The 23,123-nt window shown below is 49.9% G+C and overlaps 2 protein-coding genes across 2 annotated transcripts; both read left to right on the top strand.

The window, feature by feature from the left end:
* Positions 1 to 713: 713 nt before the first annotated feature.
* Positions 714 to 9,929, top strand: csf1rb (colony stimulating factor 1 receptor, b). Its single transcript, XM_061702413.1, is given in 23 exon segments — positions 714 to 977; positions 2,350 to 2,459; positions 2,461 to 2,620; positions 2,712 to 3,005; positions 3,680 to 3,816; positions 3,890 to 4,052; positions 4,782 to 5,103; positions 5,627 to 5,742; positions 5,815 to 5,923; positions 5,996 to 6,156; positions 6,273 to 6,385; positions 6,546 to 6,675; positions 6,776 to 6,877; positions 6,955 to 7,065; positions 7,148 to 7,292; positions 7,391 to 7,452; positions 7,615 to 7,706; positions 7,786 to 7,908; positions 8,199 to 8,310; positions 8,396 to 8,495; positions 8,564 to 8,684; positions 8,759 to 8,852; positions 8,976 to 9,929. Coding segments are annotated over 23 exon segments (3,012 nt in total). The 5' UTR covers positions 714 to 913; the 3' UTR covers positions 9,047 to 9,929.
* A 3,817-nt stretch (positions 9,930 to 13,746) lies between these two features.
* Positions 13,747 to 21,979, top strand: tmprss15 (transmembrane serine protease 15). The gene is made up of 24 exons (XM_061703245.1): positions 13,747 to 13,900; positions 13,959 to 14,024; positions 14,230 to 14,349; positions 14,429 to 14,519; positions 14,628 to 14,737; positions 15,540 to 15,680; positions 15,760 to 15,909; positions 16,083 to 16,188; positions 16,253 to 16,409; positions 17,821 to 17,962; positions 18,047 to 18,136; positions 18,255 to 18,380; positions 18,745 to 18,888; positions 18,979 to 19,089; positions 19,173 to 19,296; positions 19,968 to 20,063; positions 20,177 to 20,226; positions 20,298 to 20,354; positions 20,535 to 20,679; positions 20,752 to 20,927; positions 21,296 to 21,391; positions 21,516 to 21,655; positions 21,730 to 21,787; positions 21,864 to 21,979. Exons 1-24 carry the CDS (start codon positions 13,747 to 13,749, stop codon positions 21,977 to 21,979), a joined length of 2,766 nt encoding a protein of 921 aa, XP_061559229.1.
* The last annotated feature ends 1,144 nt before the right edge of the window (positions 21,980 to 23,123 follow it).

Here is a 23,123-nt window from a genome sequence, read left to right as displayed (position 1 = left end):
GGCTGGAGTCTAGGTTGTGTTTTATGTTTCTCCTTCAGAGAGAGTTTTTCTTCATTTCCAGGCCGGTGGAGGCCCAAGGCCATAAAAAGTTTGAGGCCGGTTGCGGTCTAAGATTGATGGACATCTGAGGCAATTGGAGGTCTCAGACCATTTAAGGTCTCAGGCTGTTAGACCTTTGAGGCCACTGGAGATCTGAGACTATTGGAGGTCTAAGACTGTGGAGGTCTTAAGCCATAGGTTCTTGGGGGTATGAAGGTTGAAGGTGTGAGCCCATAGAAGGTATGAGACTGTTTGAGATCTGAGGCTATCGGTGGGCTGAACTAGTTTGAGGTCTGAGACTGATAGCGGTCTGAGGCCACTGGAGATCTGAGACCATTGGGAGTCTGAAGCCATTGGCAGTCTGGGGTCACTGTTAGAGGTCAGAGACCACTGAAGTTAAAAAACTGTTAGAACTCGGAGACGTGCTGAAATGGTTTGACGGTCTGGTTTAGGTCTCTGAGGTCAGAGATCTGAGGCCATTGGAGGTCTGAGGCCAAAGAAGGTTTGAGACTGGTTAAGGTCAGAGATTGTTGGACATCCAGGCCATTGAAGGTCTAAGACATATTAAGTTTCAGACTGTTGGTGGTCTGACACCATTGAAGGTCGAAGACTGTTGGCGGTCTGAGACTGTTTGAGGTCTGAGTTTGTTTGCAGGTCTGAGGCCATGGAAGGCTTGAGATTGTAGGACGTCTGAGGCTGCCGGAGCACTGACACCGTTGAAGGTCTCAGACTGTTGGATGTCCTGAGACCCTGGAAGGAAGGGGCGAGGGCACTCGGTGAGTTAGGCCGAGGGGCCGACGGGGTGGGCTGAGCCAGTGAGCGACTAACAGGAAGTTGAAGAGGTGCTTGAGTGTCAGTCAGTCTGAACACGGAGATGAAGACGATGAAGATGGAGATGGCGTTACTTTTGTTCCTGCTGTCAATCGTCTCAGCTGAAGGTAAGAAGACAAACAATCATTGATGTTATGAATATGTCATAGAATGGAAAAGTCATCAGTAGCTATTAATGGTCTTTAGTGGAAAGAGGAACTTGTGGCAAAAAAATTAACGTTGTATTGAGTCACGTTTATTACATTTATTCTTTTAGTACTCCATTTCATGTTCAGTCAAGCCTGTCAAACTAAAGTATGCATGAAATATTGATAATAAACACACATTTGGAGACAGCCAGTCCACTGATTGAAAGCTTGTGGGCGGAGCTACCTGCTGTCTGGGGCAGCGCGGCGCGAGGTGGGTTAGTGGCTAATGGTAGCCAGCCAGCGAAAATATGTATTTTGTAGATTCATTTTTGATGTTAGATGTTGACAATTGGAGCATTTTGAGCGTCTTTCCTGATCCTGATGAGGACAGCACTTTTTCTTCCTCTTTTTTTCTTTTCCAGACACACGCACACGCACGCACACACACACACATTTGGCTTCCAAACTGCTGACAGACGTTAAAAGTCAAAAGTTTCACTTCTGTTTTTCTCCCCGTCTTGTGAAACTCAACCGTCATGTCGACCAAAATCTCTTATTTGGCTTCAAACTCAATTTCCCGGATGGTCTAGAAGAATAAAGGCCTTCCAAATATATGTCTACCTTGTTGATGTATACTTATACATACGTTAATGTATAAGGGAGGCACAGCGGTCGAGTCGTTCGAACATCCGCCGCGCGGTTCTGAGGTTGGGGTTGGAATCTAGGCTGTGGCTTTCCTGTGCGGCGTACGGAGGTTCGCTTGAGTACCCGGAGAAAAGCCACTGAAGCGTTGGCATCGGCTGGCAACCGGTCCCGGGTATTCCCCCGCCTCTCATGTCCACGTCATTTGGGATTGACTGCCGGCACGACCGCACCAGTGATTCCCAACCCGTCTGCTGTGAGAGATCATTAGGGGTCTTCTTCTTTTGCTTTGGTCTTGTCCCGTTAGCAGGCCATCCTCTTCTCTTGCTATCCTCCTTCTCGAACACCAACTGCGCTCATGTCTTCCCTCGCTCCATCCATCAACCTTCTCTTTGGTCTTCCTCTCGCTCTCTTGCCCGGCAGCTCCGTCCTCATCACCCTTCTACCAAAATGTCCACTTTCTCTCCCCTGGACGTGTCCGAACCTCTGCTCTCTGCTCTCTCCAAAACATCGCACCTTGGCCAGCTCATTTCTAATCCTATCCAACCTTCTGATTCCTCCGGAGAACTTCATCATCTTCACATCTTCATTTGCTCTGCTTCCTGTTGTCTCTAATCCGTCCATCCTGGCCGGCCTCACGACCGTCTTCTGAACTTTGCCCTTCATCGTAGCAGAGACTCTTCTGTTGATGGATTTGTCTTCCTTCCAGATTTTTCTCCTCCGTTCATTCGTCTGAATTCAGACCTGCTGCAGAACCGGTCCGAGGCGGTCTTGACCGCCGGCTCCGCCTTCATCCTTAGTTGTCACGGCAACGCGTCGCTTGCACTGGTCCAGCACGGCGTTCCGGTCCGCGTCGAAGGTGCGCGGCGGCGTGCTGGAGGTCCGGCGCGCCCGACCCCGACACACGGGAACGTACCGGTGCGCCTACGCCGACCGCAGTCTGGAACACCTTCACGCCTCGGTGCACCTGTACATCAAAGGTGAGCTACGTCGATTGTCCCTCAGATGATGTCACGTCCCTTGTGGATCATCCCTTAAGTGATGTCACTTCCCTTGTCAAACATCCCTCAGACCCGTTGGACCCAACCAGTGTCTTCGTCACGCCTCACTTTACGCCCGGCGTCAGGGAGGGGGACGACTTGCTGTTCCGGTGTCTGCTGACCGACCCGTCCGTTACCAACCTAACCCTCCTATCGGAGGAGGACCGGGCCGGTTTGCCCCCGGGCATGAACGTGAGCGCGGACCCTCGCCGAGGAGTCGTCGTACGCAAAGCGGACAGGAGGTTCAACGGACGCTACGTCTGCGCCGCTTGGAACAACGAGACGCGTGTCACGTCCGACACGCTACACCTCATCGTCACGCCAAGTAAGGAGCCTGTCTAACTCTCACCTAGCTGTCTGTCCGTAGGGCTCTCTTTAAGCAATCTGTCTCATGCTAACCAGTGTCTCGCCTGGCTGTCTGTCTCGCATTAGTCGCTTTCGCCATCTCCCTCCAGTCTACCGTTCATCGTTGCATTGTTCGCCCGTCTGTCTCTTTTTTCCCGTCAGGCTTTGCCCGTCTATCACCTAATCATCCCTTCTACTGTCCCCGCCGTCCCCTTCGCTCCTAAGACGCTAGCTACCTCCCCCTCCCCCCGTCACAGCAGGAAGCAGGGCGTTCTTACCGCGCTCCTTCCCTGTGGAATCGGCTTTCGCTTCGTGTCAGAAACGCTTTTTCAATGCGGCTGTTTCAAAGGAGTCTCCCGGCACACGTCTTCACAAAACATTTGGACTTAGAATGAAGGCCTCAGTAACTGGGCCCACCTCATGATCGCAGCTCCGGCCTTTGGTTTCATCGTATCTCCGGTTGTTTCTTGTGATGCTCCCGTATTGTATTGGTAGATTGCACTGTGTGTTCATTTCATGTGTACTCTCGTTGATCCATCTGTGTGCATTTGTTTCTAATATTGTTAAGACACCACATACAAAAGAAACCAACTTGAAACTCGAAACTCATCTTTCATTTATTAGTGCCTCACATTTCTGCGTGTGCGTGTTTAGGACAGCGTCGTCCTCCTGAGGCGTCGGTGGACCAGACAGATTTTTTCCGTGTGGCGGGAGAAACCTTTGCGGTGACGTGTATGACCGGTAACCCCTCCCTCATCTACAGCGTCTCCTGGACGCACCCTGACGTAGAGGTGAGACTCGATGCTCTTTGATGTGGTTTGATGTTCCTTGACATTTGACGGATGGTCTCGCGCTTGCCTACAGGCTCCAAATGTGACGCTGACCCGTCATTATACGAGCAACCGATCTTCCATGAACAGCACGCTGATCGTCGCCTCTGTCAGCGGGAAGCACAGCGGACGCTACACGTGTACGGCGCGCAACGAGGCCGGCGACGCCACAGCCGCGGCTCGGCTACGCGTCTTAGGTGAGGAGTCGGCAGAGGGGGGGGGGGGGGGGGGGGGTCATGCCGGGTGCGCTCATAAAGACAGTCAGGCTGTTTTTGTCCCGATTCTGCCCCTCCCCGAAAAACAAATGTTCGTGCGTGGGGAAAGCCGACGACTCCCCGAGTCATGAAACGTAATTCGGCCAATCAAAGGCGTCTAAAAGTGGATTCCTCCGACGGCAAGAAGTATTCATCTACACCACTTCCGCCGCCATATTCCCAAGGGCAACACTCGGCAAAGATCGGCGCATGTTTTTGAGAGATCACGTGTGATCACGCGAGATTTCGACATCGGCGGTGGAACAGAATCTTTCGGCCTGTGTTGATCTGCGTTGAGATTATCGGAGCGCACCACACACGATAGGACCAAAACTGTTCAATGCCTGATTTTTTTTGTCTTTGTGTGTGGAGGTCTGTCACAGATGGAGACTCTTTTAAGATATGACAAATCCTTATGTGTGTACCAGGCCTTAGTCACATACGTGCAAGACAGAAGTAACTGTCAAGTCATTATGTTCAACTTTCAAGCAAGACCCAAGTTACTTTGGCAAAAATCAAGCGAGTCAAGTCTGGCTCCCCTTAAATTTCAAGTCCTGACAAAGGTTAGGCAAGTCATAAATCAAGTCTTTAAATCTTGCTCAGTCACAACATCTAGTTCATGGCCCAAAATTGGAGGTCCATCATGTGTTTGTCGCGTGTTCTCTCCGGCAGACGCTCCCTTCCTGACTGCCTGCCTGCAGCGCCGTACTAGCGCTCAAAGCGGCGCTAACGTGAGCGCAAGCGGCGTGGAGCCCTGTGGAGGGCTACATGCTAATGCTAGCGACTGGGAAGTGCTGGTTAACGTTAGCGTGGACACAATGGAGGCTAACCGGGTTAGCAGCAGCAGCGGGGTGGACGTGCTCGAAGGTGGAGACGTTATGTTGACCGTCGCCGTGGAAGCGTACCCGCCAATCAGGAGCCTCGAATGGACCACGCCGACGTCCGGGAACGACAGCGCGGCGCCCGCACAGAGCTACGCGGCTAACGGTTACAGGTTAGCGTGAGCCCGCGAGGCCTGCGTTTTGTCACTCTTTAGCCCCTCCCACCACCCAGCAGCGCAACTGCCTGGCTCGCTACCTTGCCGTCTCCTGTGTGCTGTTTTGCGTTGCGCTCCTTCCTTGCAGGTTGTAGCGCCACCTGGCTCGCTAGCCCTGGCCTGCCCACGTTGTCCAGTTGGCTACTTGTTGCGGCTCTTCTTCGGATGGTGTCGCACTACCTGACTCACTAACCCTGTCCCGTCCGCTCCTATTTGCTACTAGTTGGGTCGCTTTCTAACAGAATGAAGCGTTGCCTCACTATTAATGACTTTTAAAATTAATTGTTTTTTTTTTTTTTTTTACTTGTACTGTGGGTTTTCGTTTTGTCGTTCTATTGTTGCCTTGTTTTTGTCTGCTTGTTTATTCGTGACTATTCTGTACGTTGTTGGGTATATGCAGGATCCCCTGGAAAACGAAATATTTCAAGAGATGACTCCTCGTCGTAAAGAATAAAAAAAAAAAAAAAGCTTCCGTTTGCAGGTCCCAAGCGAGCCTGCTGCTGCGTCGCGTGCGTGACGGGGAGAAAGGTCGCTACGCCCTACGCTACGCTAACGCCCTCTTCAGCGGCTCCTTCAACTTTGACCTGCGAGTTCTTCGTAAGCAACTTTTCATCTTCCTCATCGTCAGCCGCACCATTGATGGATACCGGTTGTTCTCGCGCGACTCAGGCTCTCCGAGCGGCGTCATCACGGTGGAGAACGACACCCTGACCTGCAGCGGCTCGGGTTTCCCGCCGCCCACCCTCCGGTGGTCGCGATGCAGCGGCCTCGTCGACACGTATGTACAGTCTTCGCCCCCGCCCCTGCGCTCTGATTGGCTGATCCGCGTCCCTCGGACTTCCTTGCGCAGCTGCGGCGACGTCTCGGTCGACCGGCTTGATGAGGTCACCACGCGGGAGGGGGAGGGGCTGAAGAAACACCTCGCCCTCCCGCAGGCGCCGGATGAGGACATCACCATCGAGTGCGTGTCCATCAACAGCGTGGGACGCTCGCGAGACGTCTTCTTCCTGCGTGAGCGCTTAAGAACAAAACGATTTTGGTTTGGTGTTGTTTATCGGCCTTGTTGGATTCGAACACTCTTTGACGTTGAGTTTTTGCTTCTTTTACGCCACTTTGGTTTTTTTCAGGTTCTGTAGGTTCCGGCGGCGGACGCGTGCTGACGGCGCCCCTGGCGGCCGCCTCGATTGGCGCCACTCTGCTCCTCCTGCTCGTCATCTTCCTCATCTTCAGGATCAGGCGGGTTAGTCGGCCGCAAAGGCGAACGAAGGCGTGACCCCGACTACATACGTGTACCTGGACACGCTTCCTTCTGCCTTGCTCTTTGTCGTCGTCAACATCATCATCGTCATCGTCATCGTCATCGTCATATTTTTGCTTTTCCTCCTCCTCCTCGTTGTCAGCGACCAAAGTACGAAATCCGTTGGAAGATCGTGGAGAGTTGCTATGGTAACAACTACACCTTTGTGGACCCCAGCCTGCTGCCTTACAACAACCTCAAGTGGGAGTTTCCCCGAGACAAGCTGCGCCTGGGTAACCTTTGACCTCCGCCCGTCCGTCCGTCCGTCCGTCACCTCTTTGACCCGGGGTCCGGCGCGAGGCTGCCGCTGATCTCTCGCGCAATCTCGCTCAGGGGGCGTGTTGGGGTCGGGGGCTTTCGGGAAGGTCGTGGAGGCCACGGCCTACGGTCTCGGCAGCCGGGACGAAACTCGCGTCGCCGTCAAGATGCTCAAACGTAAAACGCAATTACACAACAGATACTACACGACCACGACAGCACTACTACACAGCGACACGCTGTTTTGTGTGCAGCGAGCGCTCACTCGGAGGAGCGAGAGGCGCTGATGTGCGAGCTGAAGATTCTCAGCCATCTGGGTTACCACGACAACATCGTCAACCTGCTGGGAGCCTGCACTCGAGGAGGTCACGCAACTCGATCGCTTCACTCGACTTACTTGACTTAACCTCACTTCAATGAGTCAACTTGAGTTCCGCGAACTCGCAGGGCCCGTGCTGATGATCACCGAGTACTGTTTCCACGGCGACCTGCTCAACTTCCTGCGCGAGCACGCTCACCGCTTGGTGGCGGCCATGTTGAGTACGGGGCCGGCGGAGCACGAAGCCAAGTATTCCAACGTCAGACTCAGGAGGTCCGACATCCGCTTCTTCTTCTTCTATTCCGCACGTGTGCACCCGTGCCACAATAACGGTGTGTGTGTGTGTGTGCGTGCGTGCGTGTGTGTTGCAGTGACAGCGGGATCTCGTGTTGTTCCGAATATCAAGAAATGCAACCGATGCTTTCGCACTCAGGTATTTCACACACAGAGGCACGCGCACACACATTTCTCACAAACATGCGTCCCACGAAGACACACTCATACTTCTCGCACACGCATCACACACACAGACGTCTTAAACCTCACACACAATGACTCATGAGTGTGTGTGTGTGTGTGTGTGTGTGTCCTTCAGGTGTGCAGCGAAGCGCGCGTTTGTGTGTGAGTGACCTGATGAGGTTTTCATACCAGGTGGCTCAGGGGTTGGACTTTCTGTCGACACAAAACGTAACCACACACACGCGCACGCACACACACACACGACATACACACGAGTGTGGTGATTCAACGTGCGTGTGCGCGTCAGTGTATCCACAGAGACGTGGCGGCGAGGAACGTGCTGCTGACCGACCGCCACGTCGCCAAAATCTGCGACTTTGGCTTGGCGAGAGACATCCGCAATGACGACAGCTACATCGTCCAAGGAAACGTCAGTACATATGTGCACGACAACTGCATGACTACTGCTGCGCAACAACTTCACAGCTAGTATACGACAACTGCACGACTACTGCAAAAGCACCACATCAGCCGCTGCACACGACAGACTCTTATTTTGACATCGCATGAGGTCCTGTAGCTTCCTGTGCCGTTTTCTTTGGAAAGTTTGCGTGTGGCTTCTTTTACTTTGACAGTAAGCTTTTATTTTGACATTCGACAGCCGCTTCCTGCCGTCCTTGATTTTGACGGCGAGCGTCGCGCGGTGTTTCGTTTTGGCAGGCGCGTCTGCCGGTGAAGTGGATGTCCCCCGAGAGCATCTTCCAGTGCGTGTACACGGTGCAGAGCGACGTTTGGTCCTACGGCGTCCTGCTGTGGGAAATCTTCTCCCTCGGTAACCGCCGCGACGCTCCGCGACACCCTCGTCGCGTGACCTCACGTGACCCCGCATGACCTCCCGCGACCTCTGACGCCCCCAGGAAAGAGTCCTTACCCCAACGTGGCCGTGGATACCAAATTCTACAAGATGATCCAAGACGGCCGCCACATGGAGCGGCCCGACTTTGCGCCGCCGCAAATGTGAGACCCCGACCTGTCGGTCACGTTGACTGACAGCTGATTGTTGAATGAAAAGGTCCGGTTTTCAGGTATCAGCTGATGACGTCGTGTTGGAGCTTGGAGCCGACGGACAGGCCCACGTTCAAGACGATCGGTCAGCTGATCGAAAGGATCCTCCCGTCGGCCAATAAGGCGGCTCCCGGCGAGCAGGTGGGGCCCATCGCGCGCCGGCTGGCGCTTTGAGCGACAGTTCGAATGTTCGACCGTCTTCTTTGTCGCTCAAGCCGACGTACAAAAACATCGACGAGCGGGGAGAAGACGAAGAGAGCGAGGAAGAGGAGGGCAGGGGCGGAGACTCGCTGAAGGCGGAGGAGCAAGGTTGAGTGTGTCTTTAACCCTCGTCGAATGTCGACCGCTGTCTCCGATTGCGTCTTCACTCTCCTTTCGCTGCCCCTGCGCGGGTCTTTCCTGCGTCTTGAAACTGTGTGCCTGATGCTGCAGATGGCGGCCAGGAACGCGAGGAGTCGATAAAGATGACGCAGATGACGAACAACATCTACCAGCTTTCCTGATCCTCTCGTCCAATCAGCTTTGACTCATGTTTCTTTAGTCGTCATCGGTGATCTCACACACACGCAGGCACGCGCGAACGCGCCACTGCCGAACTACTCAGACAACCAAAGTACGGGAAAAATAAATGCAATTTTCAAATGAGTTAACTTACCAATAAGACAGCAACCCGTTAAGTTAGCCACATTTACACAGTTGACATAGCACTTCCTGTATTACGCTCTTATTCTGAAAGACGAAGCGAACCACGCCCGGTAGTGCGAGTCGCTCGCGAGGCCGAACTTTCACGACTCGACATCACGTCGAACGCTCGCTTTGTCATTGACGCGCACAGCCACATAAGTATGTATATCACATCATATATCATAGATCATACATATACAGTAAAGCCTCACTATATCGTGGATTGTTCAGTGATTTTGAAGAGTTTTTTTCACGTGTTTTTACAGTATACATGCATGTCCCATTTTAGAGCGGCGCTTTCAGTGTCGTACCACCTTCTGCCACAGCATGCCGGGCAGCACTGCGCTGTACAGAATGTACATGCATTGTCATTAAGAGCAAGAAGAAGAAGCAGAGAAGGTCCCCGACTAAGCAGAGCAAATGTATGCCTGTGAGTGTTGCAGTACGCTCTGCTTGTATATGTTGCTGCTCTGCGTTAAAGGAGCAGTCGTTTAAAGGTTTGGAGATGCCGCTGAAGGTTTAGAATGAACACAACATCTATGCTCATTTCTGTTGGCCAGTCTATGGCGTTTTGCATTATATTTTACCGTTAAGCTAGTGGACTTTTCTCATTGTTGTACACGGTACGCTTCCCTTTCGTTTTACGCATTAGTTTTATGGTCAAAATTCAAGTGGGAGTGACAAATAAACAGCTTGAAACAAGCACGCTTTGCCTCTTATTCGGAGAAGTGTGCCAGCCAGAGAGTGAAAATAAAATGTTCCAGATGACTTTCAAAAGTACTGCAGTGGTGCCTAGAGATACCAGTGATATTTCGAGATATGACCTTCAGTGACTTTTTGCTTCAAAGGAATCAGGAATGCTTGTTCGGTGCGTTTTTTTTTTTTTTTTTGACTTCTACATTGTTTGGATAAAAATTTGTTTCGTTTCCTGTTATGTCTTATTTTTGTGTGCGTCCCGTGCTCACATCTTGTCTGCTCGTTAGGTTTTCAGTTCCACTGTTCCCTGTGTCAACCAATCGGCTTCCTCCAGCGACTAGCGTCTTGTCCGGGTGTGCCTCGTTGTCTCGTCAATCGGGTTGGATTTCCTTGCTCGCTTTCTGTCCCTCAGCGTCGGGTGGTTGTTGTCGTCGCTCGTCGCGTAGCTTTCCTTGTCACGTTTCCTTATCGTCTTTGGTAGCAAGTGTTTTGTTTCCTTCCATTTTTCTTTGTTGCTGTGCGCCATGATTTTGGGGACTTTGAATTCCGTATCCTTCCAACGTGCTGTCGTACTTTTTTTAAACCCAAATCTGGCAAAGTGACTTCTGTTAAGTTCAAGTGTGTTTCAATCAGTTTAAGTGGGTTTAAAGTGTGTGTGGATGGAGAAAACCTTTTTTTTGTTTTGGTTTTTCTTCTGGTCGCTCAATATTGTGAGTTGGTCTGGAACGTGTGTTGTCGTCCCCGTCCCCCCCACCCCCCGCCCATAAACACAGTCCCACTGCACTATATCGTATTATATTGTACGTGAAATATGACATTGTATCCATTTGAAGTCTGTCGGTCCGATGTTGATCGACGGACGCAATTGGAGGTTTATGGATCGACGCGTGTTTGCTCACGTTGCCCTCTTGTACTTTTCCACCACATTAATAACAATAATGCAGAAATCATGTGACACTTTTACTGCCACTGGACTTTCTTTCACACGCACGCACAGGGAGGGGTGGAAAAAACAACAACAAACATTTGTGTGCGATTAGCATGACGTGTTTTCTGCTCAGTTATAAAAAGTCGACAAAAGTTCTCGCGTGCTCAAAACGTTTGGACGGAAAAGAGCTCGAGGTGAGTCCCGCTTTCACGCGTTCATTCGGTGACTCGTGCAGTATTCATTCATTTGTCCACGAATTCACATGTTCACTCATTTATTCATTCACTCATTTGCTGTACGTTCATTTGTTCCCTCAATTACTCGATGATATTTGTACTTCACTTTCCAAATGTACTCCTTCACTTTATTATATATTCATACGTTCACTGAAGGTGACTCTGGAAACGTTAGTTACAATTACAAGTTGCCCTGTTGAAAATGTAAAAGTAGTGTCGCTTTCTCAAAGTCATTTCACCAATTATGTTTGCTTGTACTTTGATGACGTTTCTTGATTTCGAATGAATGCACCAGCGACCTTCAGATGCTTCCGGGAAAAAAATGGATTAAGATCATGCAACATTATTTTGGGATCAACCACATATTTCTCCTTTACACAAATAAACTGACAACAAACCATGATGACATATGCAAATACATCCTCCCTCCAAAATGTTTGTTGTATTATATTTGTGGAAAGCATGATACCCTGTTGACCAAATGACAAATGTGCACAATTTCGACAATCTCACTTCGTATGACAACCAGATAAGTGAATGTTCCATTAAAAAAAAAAAAAAAATCCGCTCAAAAGTCAAATATTCTCTTATGTGTTGAAGAGTCGAACTATGAGTCGAACCTTTTCAAAATGTCAGACAAACTAGTAGATGGCACCTACAGGGTGGCCCCTAGAGGTCCATCCATCCATTTCCTTTACACATGACCAGTGTCATGTGTAAAGGAAATGTTTGGCTCTCACTGGCACATGACCAGTGAGAGCCAATCACAAGCGTCAGCTTACGAAGGAGGAGGAAGTGAGATGAAAACCAAATTGGAGCTTTTGTAGCTAATTCTCAAACGTAACAATAATTGTAAGAGTGGAAATGTCCAAAAGCAACTGTGGTAGAATTACACACACTCCTGGTAATGCATTTCGTAATTCAATTCCAAAATCTCGTGACATGTAATTGGTCACTCCCCAACACTGCGTACTGTAGTTTGGTTTGTTCGCTCGTTTACTCATTCGCTCATTTATTTGTTATTTGTTCACTCATTCACCGTTCGACTGCTTGTGCGATAAGAAGTGCCGATAATGAAAGCTCAGGTGGCTCTTGGATCAAGTTTTGATGTTTGTCGGCTCGAGGCCGTCAATCGATCGATCGATCGATCAAGTTGCCGATGTGCGGTGGGTCCAGGATGCCGGTGCGCGGCGCTTCTTCTTCCGTCAACTTCCTGCTGGTGGCGCTGTGTGTGCTGCTGATGCTGTGCTGCGCCGCGCTGACGGCGTTGATTTGGGCGGACGCTCGGCCAGCAGGTGAGCTCCTCAATTCGTCCTCAACGAGAATGCCGCAAAAGGGTTACTTTGCGCCATCTTGTGGCATCCTGGTGTCGGGGAACTATGTTGAAGTGAGTTGAGGAGTTTCGTTTCGACAAAAAGTATTGCTGTGCCGCCATCTCGTGGCATCTTGGTGCGAAGGAACTACGGTGAAGTGAGTTGAGGAGTTTCATTTAGACACAAATAGTGCTTCGTTGCGGGCAATTCTAACCCTTTTTGTCGGAACTGCGCTACGCGTGCGCTGACACTAATCGACGACTCGCGTCTTAGATGAAGACGCGGCGGCGGCGGCGGCGGCGCTGAGCGGCGAGATGGCGATCACGCGCGGTGCCGAGTTCAGCCGGGATCTGCGGAACCAGAGCAGCGTGGCCTTCAAGTCGCTGGCCTACGACGTCCAGCGCCTGGTGAGCGAGAGCCGACCGGCGGGGGGCCGTCCGCCGGGCTGACTTGTGATTGGCCGACAGGTGCGCGAGGCGTTCGGGCGCGGTGGGTTCAGGCGGCGCTTTGTGTCGTGCGACGTCATCAGATTCGCGTGAGCGACACCCACGCACGCGCGACATTATTATTCCTCACATTCGCAACACTCATTATTGATCATTTACACACTGATTATTGCGCACAAGGATTATTAATCATCAATAATTGATGTTGATATTTTATCTTTAACACTGATTGTTGAATATTGAATACAAGGATTATTAACAAATGATAAATAACTGATAGATTTTTTTGTGATGATTTACCACTGAATAATAGACACTGATTATTGATTATAAACACAATGAGTATGGATAATTGATATTGCTTATTTAAAGCACTGATTATTGATCACTGACATTGACAATTACACACACTTGTTGAGTATGAAACACTGATTATTATTGAACACATTGATTATTTACAATTGACATTATCTGAAACAGTCCTTATTAATTGTTAAACATTATTTGTGATTACTGATACATTCATTATTGATCACTGATGACAATTCCTCGATTATTACAAATATTGATGGTTGGTAATTGATTATTGGTTACTGATCATTGATTAGTGAACACACTTATTGATCACACAGAACACCTTGACTACCAATCTAAGATAATTGGCTATTTAACAAAGGGATAAGTGATTGTTTATCATTGAAAACATCGATGACTGAATATATTGATGATTGATTTTTGCACATTTATTTTGTCATTATTTGTTTGCAATTATTGACCTTTGATTATTGAACTCACTTATTATTGATTGTTGAACACTGCTGATTGACCCCAAAACACATTGACTGCTGACCATTGAGAATTGTTTTTTCGAACGCATTAATCATCGATTATTCATTAATGATGACGTCCTCACTCAGTCAGGGCAGCGTGCTGGTGACCTTTGACCTGTGGTTCACGCAGCCGGTGGACAGCCGGGAGGCGGAGCGACAGATGAAGGCGGGCTTGGAGGAGAGCGGCGGATTGGTCGTCGACCGAGACAGCCTCCGCGTCACGGGTAAGGTCGCGGCCGACGTGAGGTCAGAGTTCACAGGCATGATGACGCGTTTCCACAGAGAAACACCAGGAGGCGACCACCGCCACAAACTTGACGCCGCAGATGCCAACCACACCTGTCACAAGTGAGGAAGCCATTTTTCTTGTCTCGACAGTACGGTTGGAAAGCGGTTAACGCGTCTGCCATGCATTTCAGAGGTTCCGGGTTCCAATTAGCTTTATTCCACACGTGCATGCCAAAATCTGAATTTCATGATTGCTTTTACCAACAAATTGGCCGTGTGCCCTACGCTGACTGTCACTGCCCTGACATTTCCTGCGTCCATCTAGTCGCGTGCCCTCCTTACCACGCCTCCTGCGACCACTCGTCAACGTGTGTCCAGACGCGCCGCCTGTGCGACGGCGTCGACGACTGCGCCGACGCTTCTGACGAAGACGCCGCCCGCTGCGGTCGGTGCTTTCCCTTCCGCTTGTCTTGCGCGAGTTGCTTGTTTGTCGCTATGACGACCGCATCCTTCTGTCTCCGTAGCAACGGCCTGCGACGGACAGTTCGTGCTGCGCGGGCCGACGGGATGGTTGGCCTCGGCCGCGAACGGCAGCTTCTGCCGCTGGATCGTCAGGTCCCAAAAGCAGACTCCGTAGACTTAGTAGAAGGCGCTGACCGCAATTGGTTAGCAACGACTCGTTGCTGAAGGTTAAACACAAATGTTTTTTATTGCCGCCTTCAGGGTCCAAAGTGGATTTTCAGTTCAGGTCAACTTCCACAAGTTCGAAAGCCGAGAGAACGTCGACATATGGAGACTTTACGAAGGAGTCGGTGCTGAGAAGAAGATGGCAGGTCAGGAGAGCCCACGGCAGGTCAGGGTCAGGTACTGGATCAGATCCAAGATCAGGTCTTGAGTGAGGTCCTGGATCAGATCCTAGATAAGGTCCTGAATTATGTTCTGGATTAGATTCTAGATGGGATCTTGGATCAGGTCCTGGGTCAGGTACTTGATCAGATCTGAAATCAGGTCTTTGGTGAGGTCTTGGATCAGATCCTAGATCAGGTCCTAGATCAGATGTGAGATAAGGTCTTGGATCAGATTAGATATCAGGCCTTGGTACAGGTCCTGGATCAGGTCCTGGTATTGGTCTTGAATCAGGTCCTGCATCAGATCCTAGATCAGGTCCAGGGTCAGGTCTTGGATCAGGTCCTGGATCAGATACTAGATCAGGTCTTGGATCAAGTCCTGGGCTCATGTCTTTGATCAGTTCCTGGATCAGGTCTCGGATCAAGTCCTAGATCAGATCTAGGATAAGGTCCCAATCAAGTCTTGTGTTAGGTCCTTGATCCGCTCATCGATCAGGTCTTGGAAAAGATTCTCCATCAGGTCTTGGAAAAGGTCTTGGATCACATTCACCATCAGGTCTTTGATCAGGTCCTGGATTAGGGCCTGGACAGGTCTTGGATTAGGTCCTTGATCAGGTCCTGGATCTGATGTAGGTCAGGTCCTTGCTCAAGTTCAGGATCCATTACTGGACAAAGTTTTGGTCAAAGCTGGATATTCAGATCCTGGATCAGTTCCTGTATCATGACTTGGAAGAGGTCTTGATCAGGATCCAGTACTGAATCAGCATCATTAACTGTTCAATTGTAGCTGAGCTCTCGGGCGCCAACCGTCCCGGGACCGTGTGGCTGCTGACCGACCAATCCACCATCGAGTTTTCCACGGACAATTTTGATGGTGTGTCAGAATTCAATGCCACCTTCAGTGCCAGCAACCTGTCGGGCCTCACCGGTGAGGCGCTGCCCACCTTCCGCCCGGAGTGTGATCATGTAGGTAGCATCAACATGTTGACGTCGTTGGTGTGTTTCAGATTCAGAGAAGCTGTCGTGCACATTTGAGCGCGGACTTTGCTTCTGGAGGCAGGAACACAAAGACGACGGCGACTGGCTTCGAAACAGAGGCGCCACATTCCCGCCTCTCAGCGGCCCGAGTGTAGACCACACGCTGGGAAACCTGTCTGGTGAGTTAGCGTTCTCTTAGCATAGTTGCTAATCACACATTCATGTGACGTGTTTGCTGACTCAGGCATATCAAGGTCCTGGATTTGGTTTTGAGTCAGGTGTAGGTCAGGTCCTGGATTTGCATCTTAGCATTGTGTTCGCATAGCTGCTAATCACACGTTTGCTGACTCAGGTTTTTACTTGGTCACCCCTCTGAGTCCCGGCCAATGGCTGAAGAGCTTCAGAATCTACAGTCTGCCTCTGACGCCGCCCAACCGTCCCATTTGCCTGCGTTTCTGGTAAACAACACATGCTAATGAGGAGATGATTGACAATTGTCAAACGGGAACTGTGTGTGCAAAGGTATCACATGTTTGGAGAAGATGTCCACCGTCTTCAGGTGTCGCTGCATCGTGCGTCTCCAGGCGCCGTCCCCACGGTGGTGTTCCACAGGGACGGTAACTATGGCGACAACTGGAACTACGGACAAGTGCTCCTTAACTTCACCTACGACACGCAGGTGGGTCGGGTTCAGGTTTGCAACTGATTTAAAACAGATGAAAAGTTGACTGCAAACAGATTTCAAGCAGGTTCCTCACTGATTTCACACTACTTTCAATCTGATTTCAAACTGGTTCAAACCTGATAAAATTGTAACTTATTTAAAGCTGATGATCAAATGATTTTTAATCGCTTTAAAAAATGATTTTGAACTAAAGTTCTACCATGATTTCAAACGGATTTAAAGCTAATCACATACTGGTTAGAAAGTTCATTGCGGAAGGATCAAAAGCTTAGTAGAGACAGATGTAAATGTGATTACAAATTGATTTTAAACTGGTTGAAACCTGATTTCAAACTGTTTTAAATATGATTGCAGTAATTCGAACTGATTTATTCTATACTGATTTAGGTTTGATTTTAAGATGAACCCTTCCAACTGGTTTCAAACTTACTTAAAACCTGATATCATCCATCCATTCATCCGTCCATTTTTCGTACCGCTTATCCTCACTAGGGTTACGGGGGTGCTGGAGCCTATCGCAGCTGACTCTGGTTGAGAGGCGGGGTACACTGTGAACTGGTCACTAGCCAATCGCAGGGCACACAGAAACAAACAACCTCACGTTCACACCTACGGGCAATTTAGATTCTTCAATTAATGCATGTTTTGGGGATGTGGGAGGAAACCGGAGTGCCAGGAGAAAACCCACGCAGGCACGGGGAGAACATGCAAATTCCACACAGGCGAGGCCGGATTTGAACCCGGGTCCGCAGATCTGTGAGGCAGATCTACTAAGCAGTGGTCCACCGTTCCGCCAAACCGATATCAAACTGATTTAAATCTGATTGCAGGATTTTCCTACTGGTTTCAAATGTCTTCACTGCAGATTGTTGATTGCAGACTGGTTTAAGCCTGATTTCAAACAGATCTAAAGCTAATTACAGTTTTCAAACTGCTGTAAACCTTGAAGTCTAACTGGATTACTGATTTAAATCTGATTGCAGGATTTTCCTACTGGTTTCAAATGTCTTCACTGCAGATTGTTGATTGCAGACTGGTTTAAGCCTGATTTCAAACAGATCTAAAGCTAATTACAGTTTTCAAACTGCTGTAAACCTTGAAGTCTAACTGGATTAAACCTTATTCTAGACTGATTTTGGTGTGATTTGATTTCAAACAGCTCTAAACTTTACTTGTAGCTAATTTCAATTCCTTCTGATTTCAAACTGCTTTAAGTCTGATTTTCAAGTGGTATAAACCTTATTACGAACTGCTTTCAGACATATTTCAATCTGCTGTAGATCTGATTTTGAAATGATTTCAAACCTCTTTCAAAGTGCTCCAAACCTGATTCAAGCTGCTAGATTTCAAGCTGCTCAAAATGTCTCTAACCGGTTTCAACCTGACCCAAGTCCGGTGTGCGCAGGTTGTGTTCGAAGCTCTGAAGAGAGGTGGGATGAGGAATGACATCGCGTTAGATGACATCACATCGATGTCCGAGCCTTGTGGCCCTGCCCCCCCTGAACCCACCCTGGTGCCCACTCCTACTCCTGCGCCCACCATTCCAGGTGACCACGTCACCCACTCTAACGGGGCACTATTAGATCGTGTGAAAGCCGACTGACTCTGCCACCTCTTTTCCGACTGGTCAGCTGACTGCGGCGGTCCTTTCGACATGTGGGAGCCAAACTCCACCTTCAACTCGCCAAATTACCCACAATCCTACGGGAACAGAGCTCGCTGTAAGAACACCTACGCTGTGTTGGGAATCACACCCTCGGGAATGCGTGAATGATTCCTAACACATGCTGTTCATGAAAGTGATATCAAATCACCTGAACGCTCCCTTTGCTCCCACAGGTGTGTGGACGCTCCACGCTGTCCCAGGTCGAAACATCCAAGTCCACTTCCTGGACTTTGATGTTGAAGAAAACTACGACATGGTAGAGGTGCGCGACGGGGTGGGGCCCAACTCCACCTTACTGAGTGAGCTGATATTTATTATATTATATATTATATTAATATATCATCGTAACTAAGGCGGCACAATGTACAAGTGCTTATTCAGCATGTCTGCGTCACAGTTCTGAGGTGTGTTGTCCATGTGTTTGCCTGGATTTTTCCTGTTGGCATGTTAGCCTAATTGAAGATCATGAAATTGAGTATGAATGCTTGTTTGTCTATATGTGCCCTGATATTGACTGGCAACTGGTCCAGGGTGCACCTCACCTCTTGCCCAAAGTCAGATGGCTCAGGCTCCAGCTCACCGGCCACCCTAATGTCTATAAGCGCTATAGAAAACGGCTGTATGGCTATTTTGCAATAACTGTTGTCAACTTGCTTCTCGTAGCCGTTCTCACTGGCACCGGTGTCCCCGACCGTGACTTGATTTCAACAACCAATCAGGTGACAGTCTGGTTCTTTACGGATAGTTCCGGCCACGGACGAGGGTTCAAAGCCGACTTTACCTCCGGGGTCAGCTTGGGGTCTCCAGGTGAGTTCTGCTGAACTGAAGCAACAACCTACAGTATATGAAGTCGACAGGTCTCACTGAGCTCTATTTGTGCTTCTATACAAAAACCAGAGCCGTGTCCCGCAGACGAGTTCCAGTGTCAGACAGGCAGCTGTATCCATGGAAACCATCAGTGTGATGGAACGGTTGAGTGTGGCGACGCTTCAGATGAAGCTAACTGTGGTGAGGTTTGCCTGGATGATGTGAAATGGGATTTGGTCACAAATACTAAATACCGAGTGCTTTACACAGACGTGTGGTTTCAGTTGTGTTGAAGGTGAACTCTTCCAGTCGTCTCCAGTTTCAGATCGCTTCCTCTCGGTTCACCGTGTGTGCAGACACCTGGACCCCGCGCCTGTCTCACTTCACCTGCCAGTACCTGGGATACAGGTAGACTACTTCAGTATTTGGGATACATGTAGACCAACTGTAGGACCTGACCTGTCAGTAATGGGAGACAGGTAGACGACTTGTAGGACCTACATAACCTGTCACTTCCTGGAATACAGGTAGAGAACTTGTAAGACCTGGCAAATCAGTTCCTGGATGATAGGTAGTCTACCTCAGTACCTGGGATACAGGTAGAGAATTTGTTGGAACTTCCTGACCTGTCAGTACCTGAAATACTGGACGAGCACTTATAAGACCTGAGTACCGGGAATACGGTAGACTACTGTACTTTGGTATATGAGATACAGGTGTCACACTTGTAAGACCTGACCCGCTACTACCTGGGATACAGATAGACTACGCCATTCTCTGAGATTCAGGTAGACCATTTGTAGAGCTGACCCAACACAACCTGGGATACAGGAAGACCAACTGTAGGGCCTATCCTTTCAGTCAGTACCTGTTATACAGGTAGAATACATGTAGGACCGGACAAGTTAACCACTTGTAAGACCTGACCAGTCAATAGCTGGGAGACGGGTAGACAACTTGTCAGACCTGACCTGACACAACCTGGGATACAAGAAGACCGACTATTGGGCCTGTTTTGTAAGCACCTAGAATACAAGCGGACGACTTGTAGGGCCTTGTAGCTAAGTGTCATTTTCCAGGTCCGGCGAGGCCACTCTGCTGCCAGCCTTACCAGTCGATTCACCCTTCACCAGTGTCAAAGTCACCAGTAATGGAAGTCTGGAATCCAGCGTGAGGTATCTGGGCACATAGCGCGAGAACAGTGTCTCTTTGTAGAAAACATGAACAGTTGACGTAATGCTCACTGGAGGGCGATGGCGAGTCACGAGAGTCAATTGTTGTTTTTCAGTGACCGTTGTGTCAGCGACCACGTGATTTCACTCCACTGTGACAACCAGCGTGAGTTTCTACAATATTCATATCTCCGTTCTGAAGTCACCGTGTCTCATTGTTTTGTCTTTGTGTTTCAGCCTGTGGAGCTCGTTTAGTCGCCCACGACACCGTGGACCACTCAGCAACCAGAGACGGTAAAAGCGGGATACTACACTTTTCACCTGTTTGTGTTCTGAAACCTTACATTAGGTGTTTGCTAAAAAAAAAATTCAAAAATCACCTGTTCGTCAATTACTTGCGGTTCCCTTGGTTCACGATACAAAATATTTTGCTATTTCCCAAAAGATTTAGCTTTTGCTTTTTTCTCCAATTAGGGGAGGTCAGAGTGGTGGGTGGGTCAGATGCAGCAATAGGGGCGTGGCCGTGGATGGTGTCGCTGCATTGGAATGGTCGCCACGTGTGCGGTGCCACGTTACTTGGTCGCCATTGGCTGCTGACCGCCGCCCACTGTGTGTACGGGTAAGACCCCCGGCAGATGATTGACGTGTCTGATGGCACGCCGCCATGGCCGGGCTGACGCGCCTTTGACAGGAAGGACCGCCCCCTGAGCCGGTGGTCCGCCAAGTTGGGTCTTCAGGCTCAGAGCCACGCCGGGGACGCAAACTCGTTCCAAATCGATGCCGTGTTCATCAACACGCACTACAACAGACTCAGCAAACAGGCCGACATCGCCATGATGCGCCTCAGCACGCCCGCCAACTTCACTGGTATTTCGGCACACAAGTACACACGTCAACTTCCTGTTCCTGTGGTAATACTGGTGAAGTAGACTCCTTCTCCCGTTGATAGTAATGAGGTAGTCGACGTCCTTTTCCATAGACGTCCTGTTTCTGTAAAAGTTTTAAGGTGGCAGACTTCCTGTTTCTGTGATACTCGTAAGGAAGTTTGACTTGGTTTTCCCGATGCTACCTGTTCCTGCCATAATGCATGTGAAGTAGACATCCTGAGGTAGTAGACTTTCTTTTCCATGGACTTCCTGTAACTTTGACAGTTTTAAGGAAGTATACTTCCTGTTCCTGTGAGAGTAGTAAGGAAGTGGACTTCCTCTTTTGTGAACTCGTGCGTTTGTGCGCAGATCTGATCCAGCCAGTGTGTTTACCTGAAAATGGTCAAGAGTTCCAAGCAGGGAGGAAATGTTGGCTCGCTGGGTGGGGGCGACAGGCCGAGGAGGGTCAGTCACCAGAATATCTGAACATCCACCCGTCTGCCCATCAGTATCTTGATCGGTTTGTCCACCTGACTGTCTCGCCACCTGTGTGTGTGTGTGTGTGTGTGTGTGTGTGTGTGTTGCTCAGGTTCTCTCCCAGACATCCTGCAGGAGGCCAAGGTTCCCCTGGTGGACCGGGTCTGGTGCCAACGCGCCTTGGCCGAATACACCATCACGTCCGACATGCTATGCGCGGGCTTCCCGGAGGGCGGCGTCGACTCGTGTCAGGTGATCGCGATCCACCCGCTCGGTCGGTCGTCCCGAAGAAAGCTCAAAGTTCATCGCGTGTCTTTTTCAAACAGGGCGACTCCGGTGGTCCGCTCATGTGTGAGGAGGAGGAGGGACGCTGGACTCTGATCGGTCAGTTTCTTTTCAGAGCGTCCCTTATCAACACCGACACTCGGGTGCCAACTTCCTGCGTGATTGTTCGCGACAGGCGTCACGTCCTTCGGGATCGGTTGCGGTCGGCCCGACCGGCCCGGCGTCTACGCCAGAGTGTCGGCCTTCGTCGCTTGGATCGCAGAAACACGACGCTCCTCATCCTCATCTTGAGATTGTTCTCCTCCTTTGACTCATCTTCCTCCTCCTCTTCACTGACCTCTTTGTTCTTTTCCTCCATCACCACTCCTCCCTCCTCCTTCTACACATCATCCCCCCTCCACCACGACCATGCTTCTACTCGTCTTCTTCCTCCTCTTCTTCCTTCTACCCACCTTTCTTCTCCTCCACCTCCTCATCTTCTTCCTTCCCTGCAGCACCACCTCTTGCTCCTTCTACCCATCTTCCTCCTCCTTCGACTCATCTTCACCCTCCTCTTCCTTTTTCCCTCTTTTTCTTCCTTCTCCTCCTCTTATTACTCTTTCTACTTCTCTTCCTATTCTTCTTGTCAAGACCAGTTGATTTGTTTCGCCCTCAATCCCAAAAGAGCCTCAAAAGGCTTCACAGGCCCAGAGTTGTCAATGATTGACGACATCCCCTAAGCTAAACCAATCGGGCAAGGAAAAACTCAAAACCGCATTTGGGGGGAAGAGCGACCTTGAGAAGGAACCGCAGATGGGGAGATCCCCCTTCCAGGATGACCAGGTTGCAATGGATGTCGAGTGGGCAACATTTGTCACATAGTATGGTGCTGTACAATGTTGTACATTAAGATGGCATTCGAGTCTATTTAAAGAGAAAAGGTGCCGCAGGTAGACGCCGTCGGTGGTTCCGCCTCAGGACCCGGCCGGGTCGGTCGGAGCGGAAACCTCCGTTGGAACGACTCCGGGGGAAGCGGTCCACCTCGCATTTCGTCCCAGTCGGTCGGTGTAGAACCCAAACAGCAACAGCCTCGGATTCAGATTCTTCGAGCAGGAGACGAGGGGGGAGGGGATATGACAAGCGGCAGTAAAACAGGCCAAGGTGTACTTGAACTTCGGTAAATGCCAAAGAGCAGAAATAAGTCTTAAGTCGAGATTCTACTCGGGTCGCAGCGCTAATAACCACGGGTAGGGCATTTCAGAGTACTGGAGCCCCCATCAAATGCTCCCATCTACTCCTCTTGCTTCTCCTCTTCCACCTCCTTTTCTTCCCTTTCGTTCCTCCACCTCTCCCTTTTCCTCCTTCTACTCCTCTTCCTCCTGCTCTTACCTTTTTATTCACCTCTTCTTTCTCTTCTCCCTCTTCCTGTTTCTCTCGCTCCTCTTGCTCCCTGTGA

Source organism: Phycodurus eques, chromosome 17 (genome assembly GCF_024500275.1).
Source record: "Phycodurus eques isolate BA_2022a chromosome 17, UOR_Pequ_1.1, whole genome shotgun sequence".
Taxonomy (NCBI): domain Eukaryota; kingdom Metazoa; phylum Chordata; class Actinopteri; order Syngnathiformes; family Syngnathidae; genus Phycodurus; species Phycodurus eques.
This window is presented reverse-complemented; position numbering and strand designations above follow the sequence as displayed.

Bases quoted from the DNA above. Each gene is read 5' to 3' on its own strand.
- tmprss15 (XM_061703245.1), top strand. From the start codon at position 13,747: ATGACGTCCTCACTCAGTCAGGGCAGCGTGCTGGTGACCTTTGACCTG. The intron at 18,889-18,978 runs GTGAGTTCTGCT...TACAAAAACCAG, and splicing joins GGTCAGCTTGGGGTCTCCAG to AGCCGTGTCCCGCAGACGAG. The intron at 19,090-19,172 runs GTGAGGTTTGCC...GTGTGGTTTCAG, and splicing joins TTCAGATGAAGCTAACTGTG to TTGTGTTGAAGGTGAACTCT.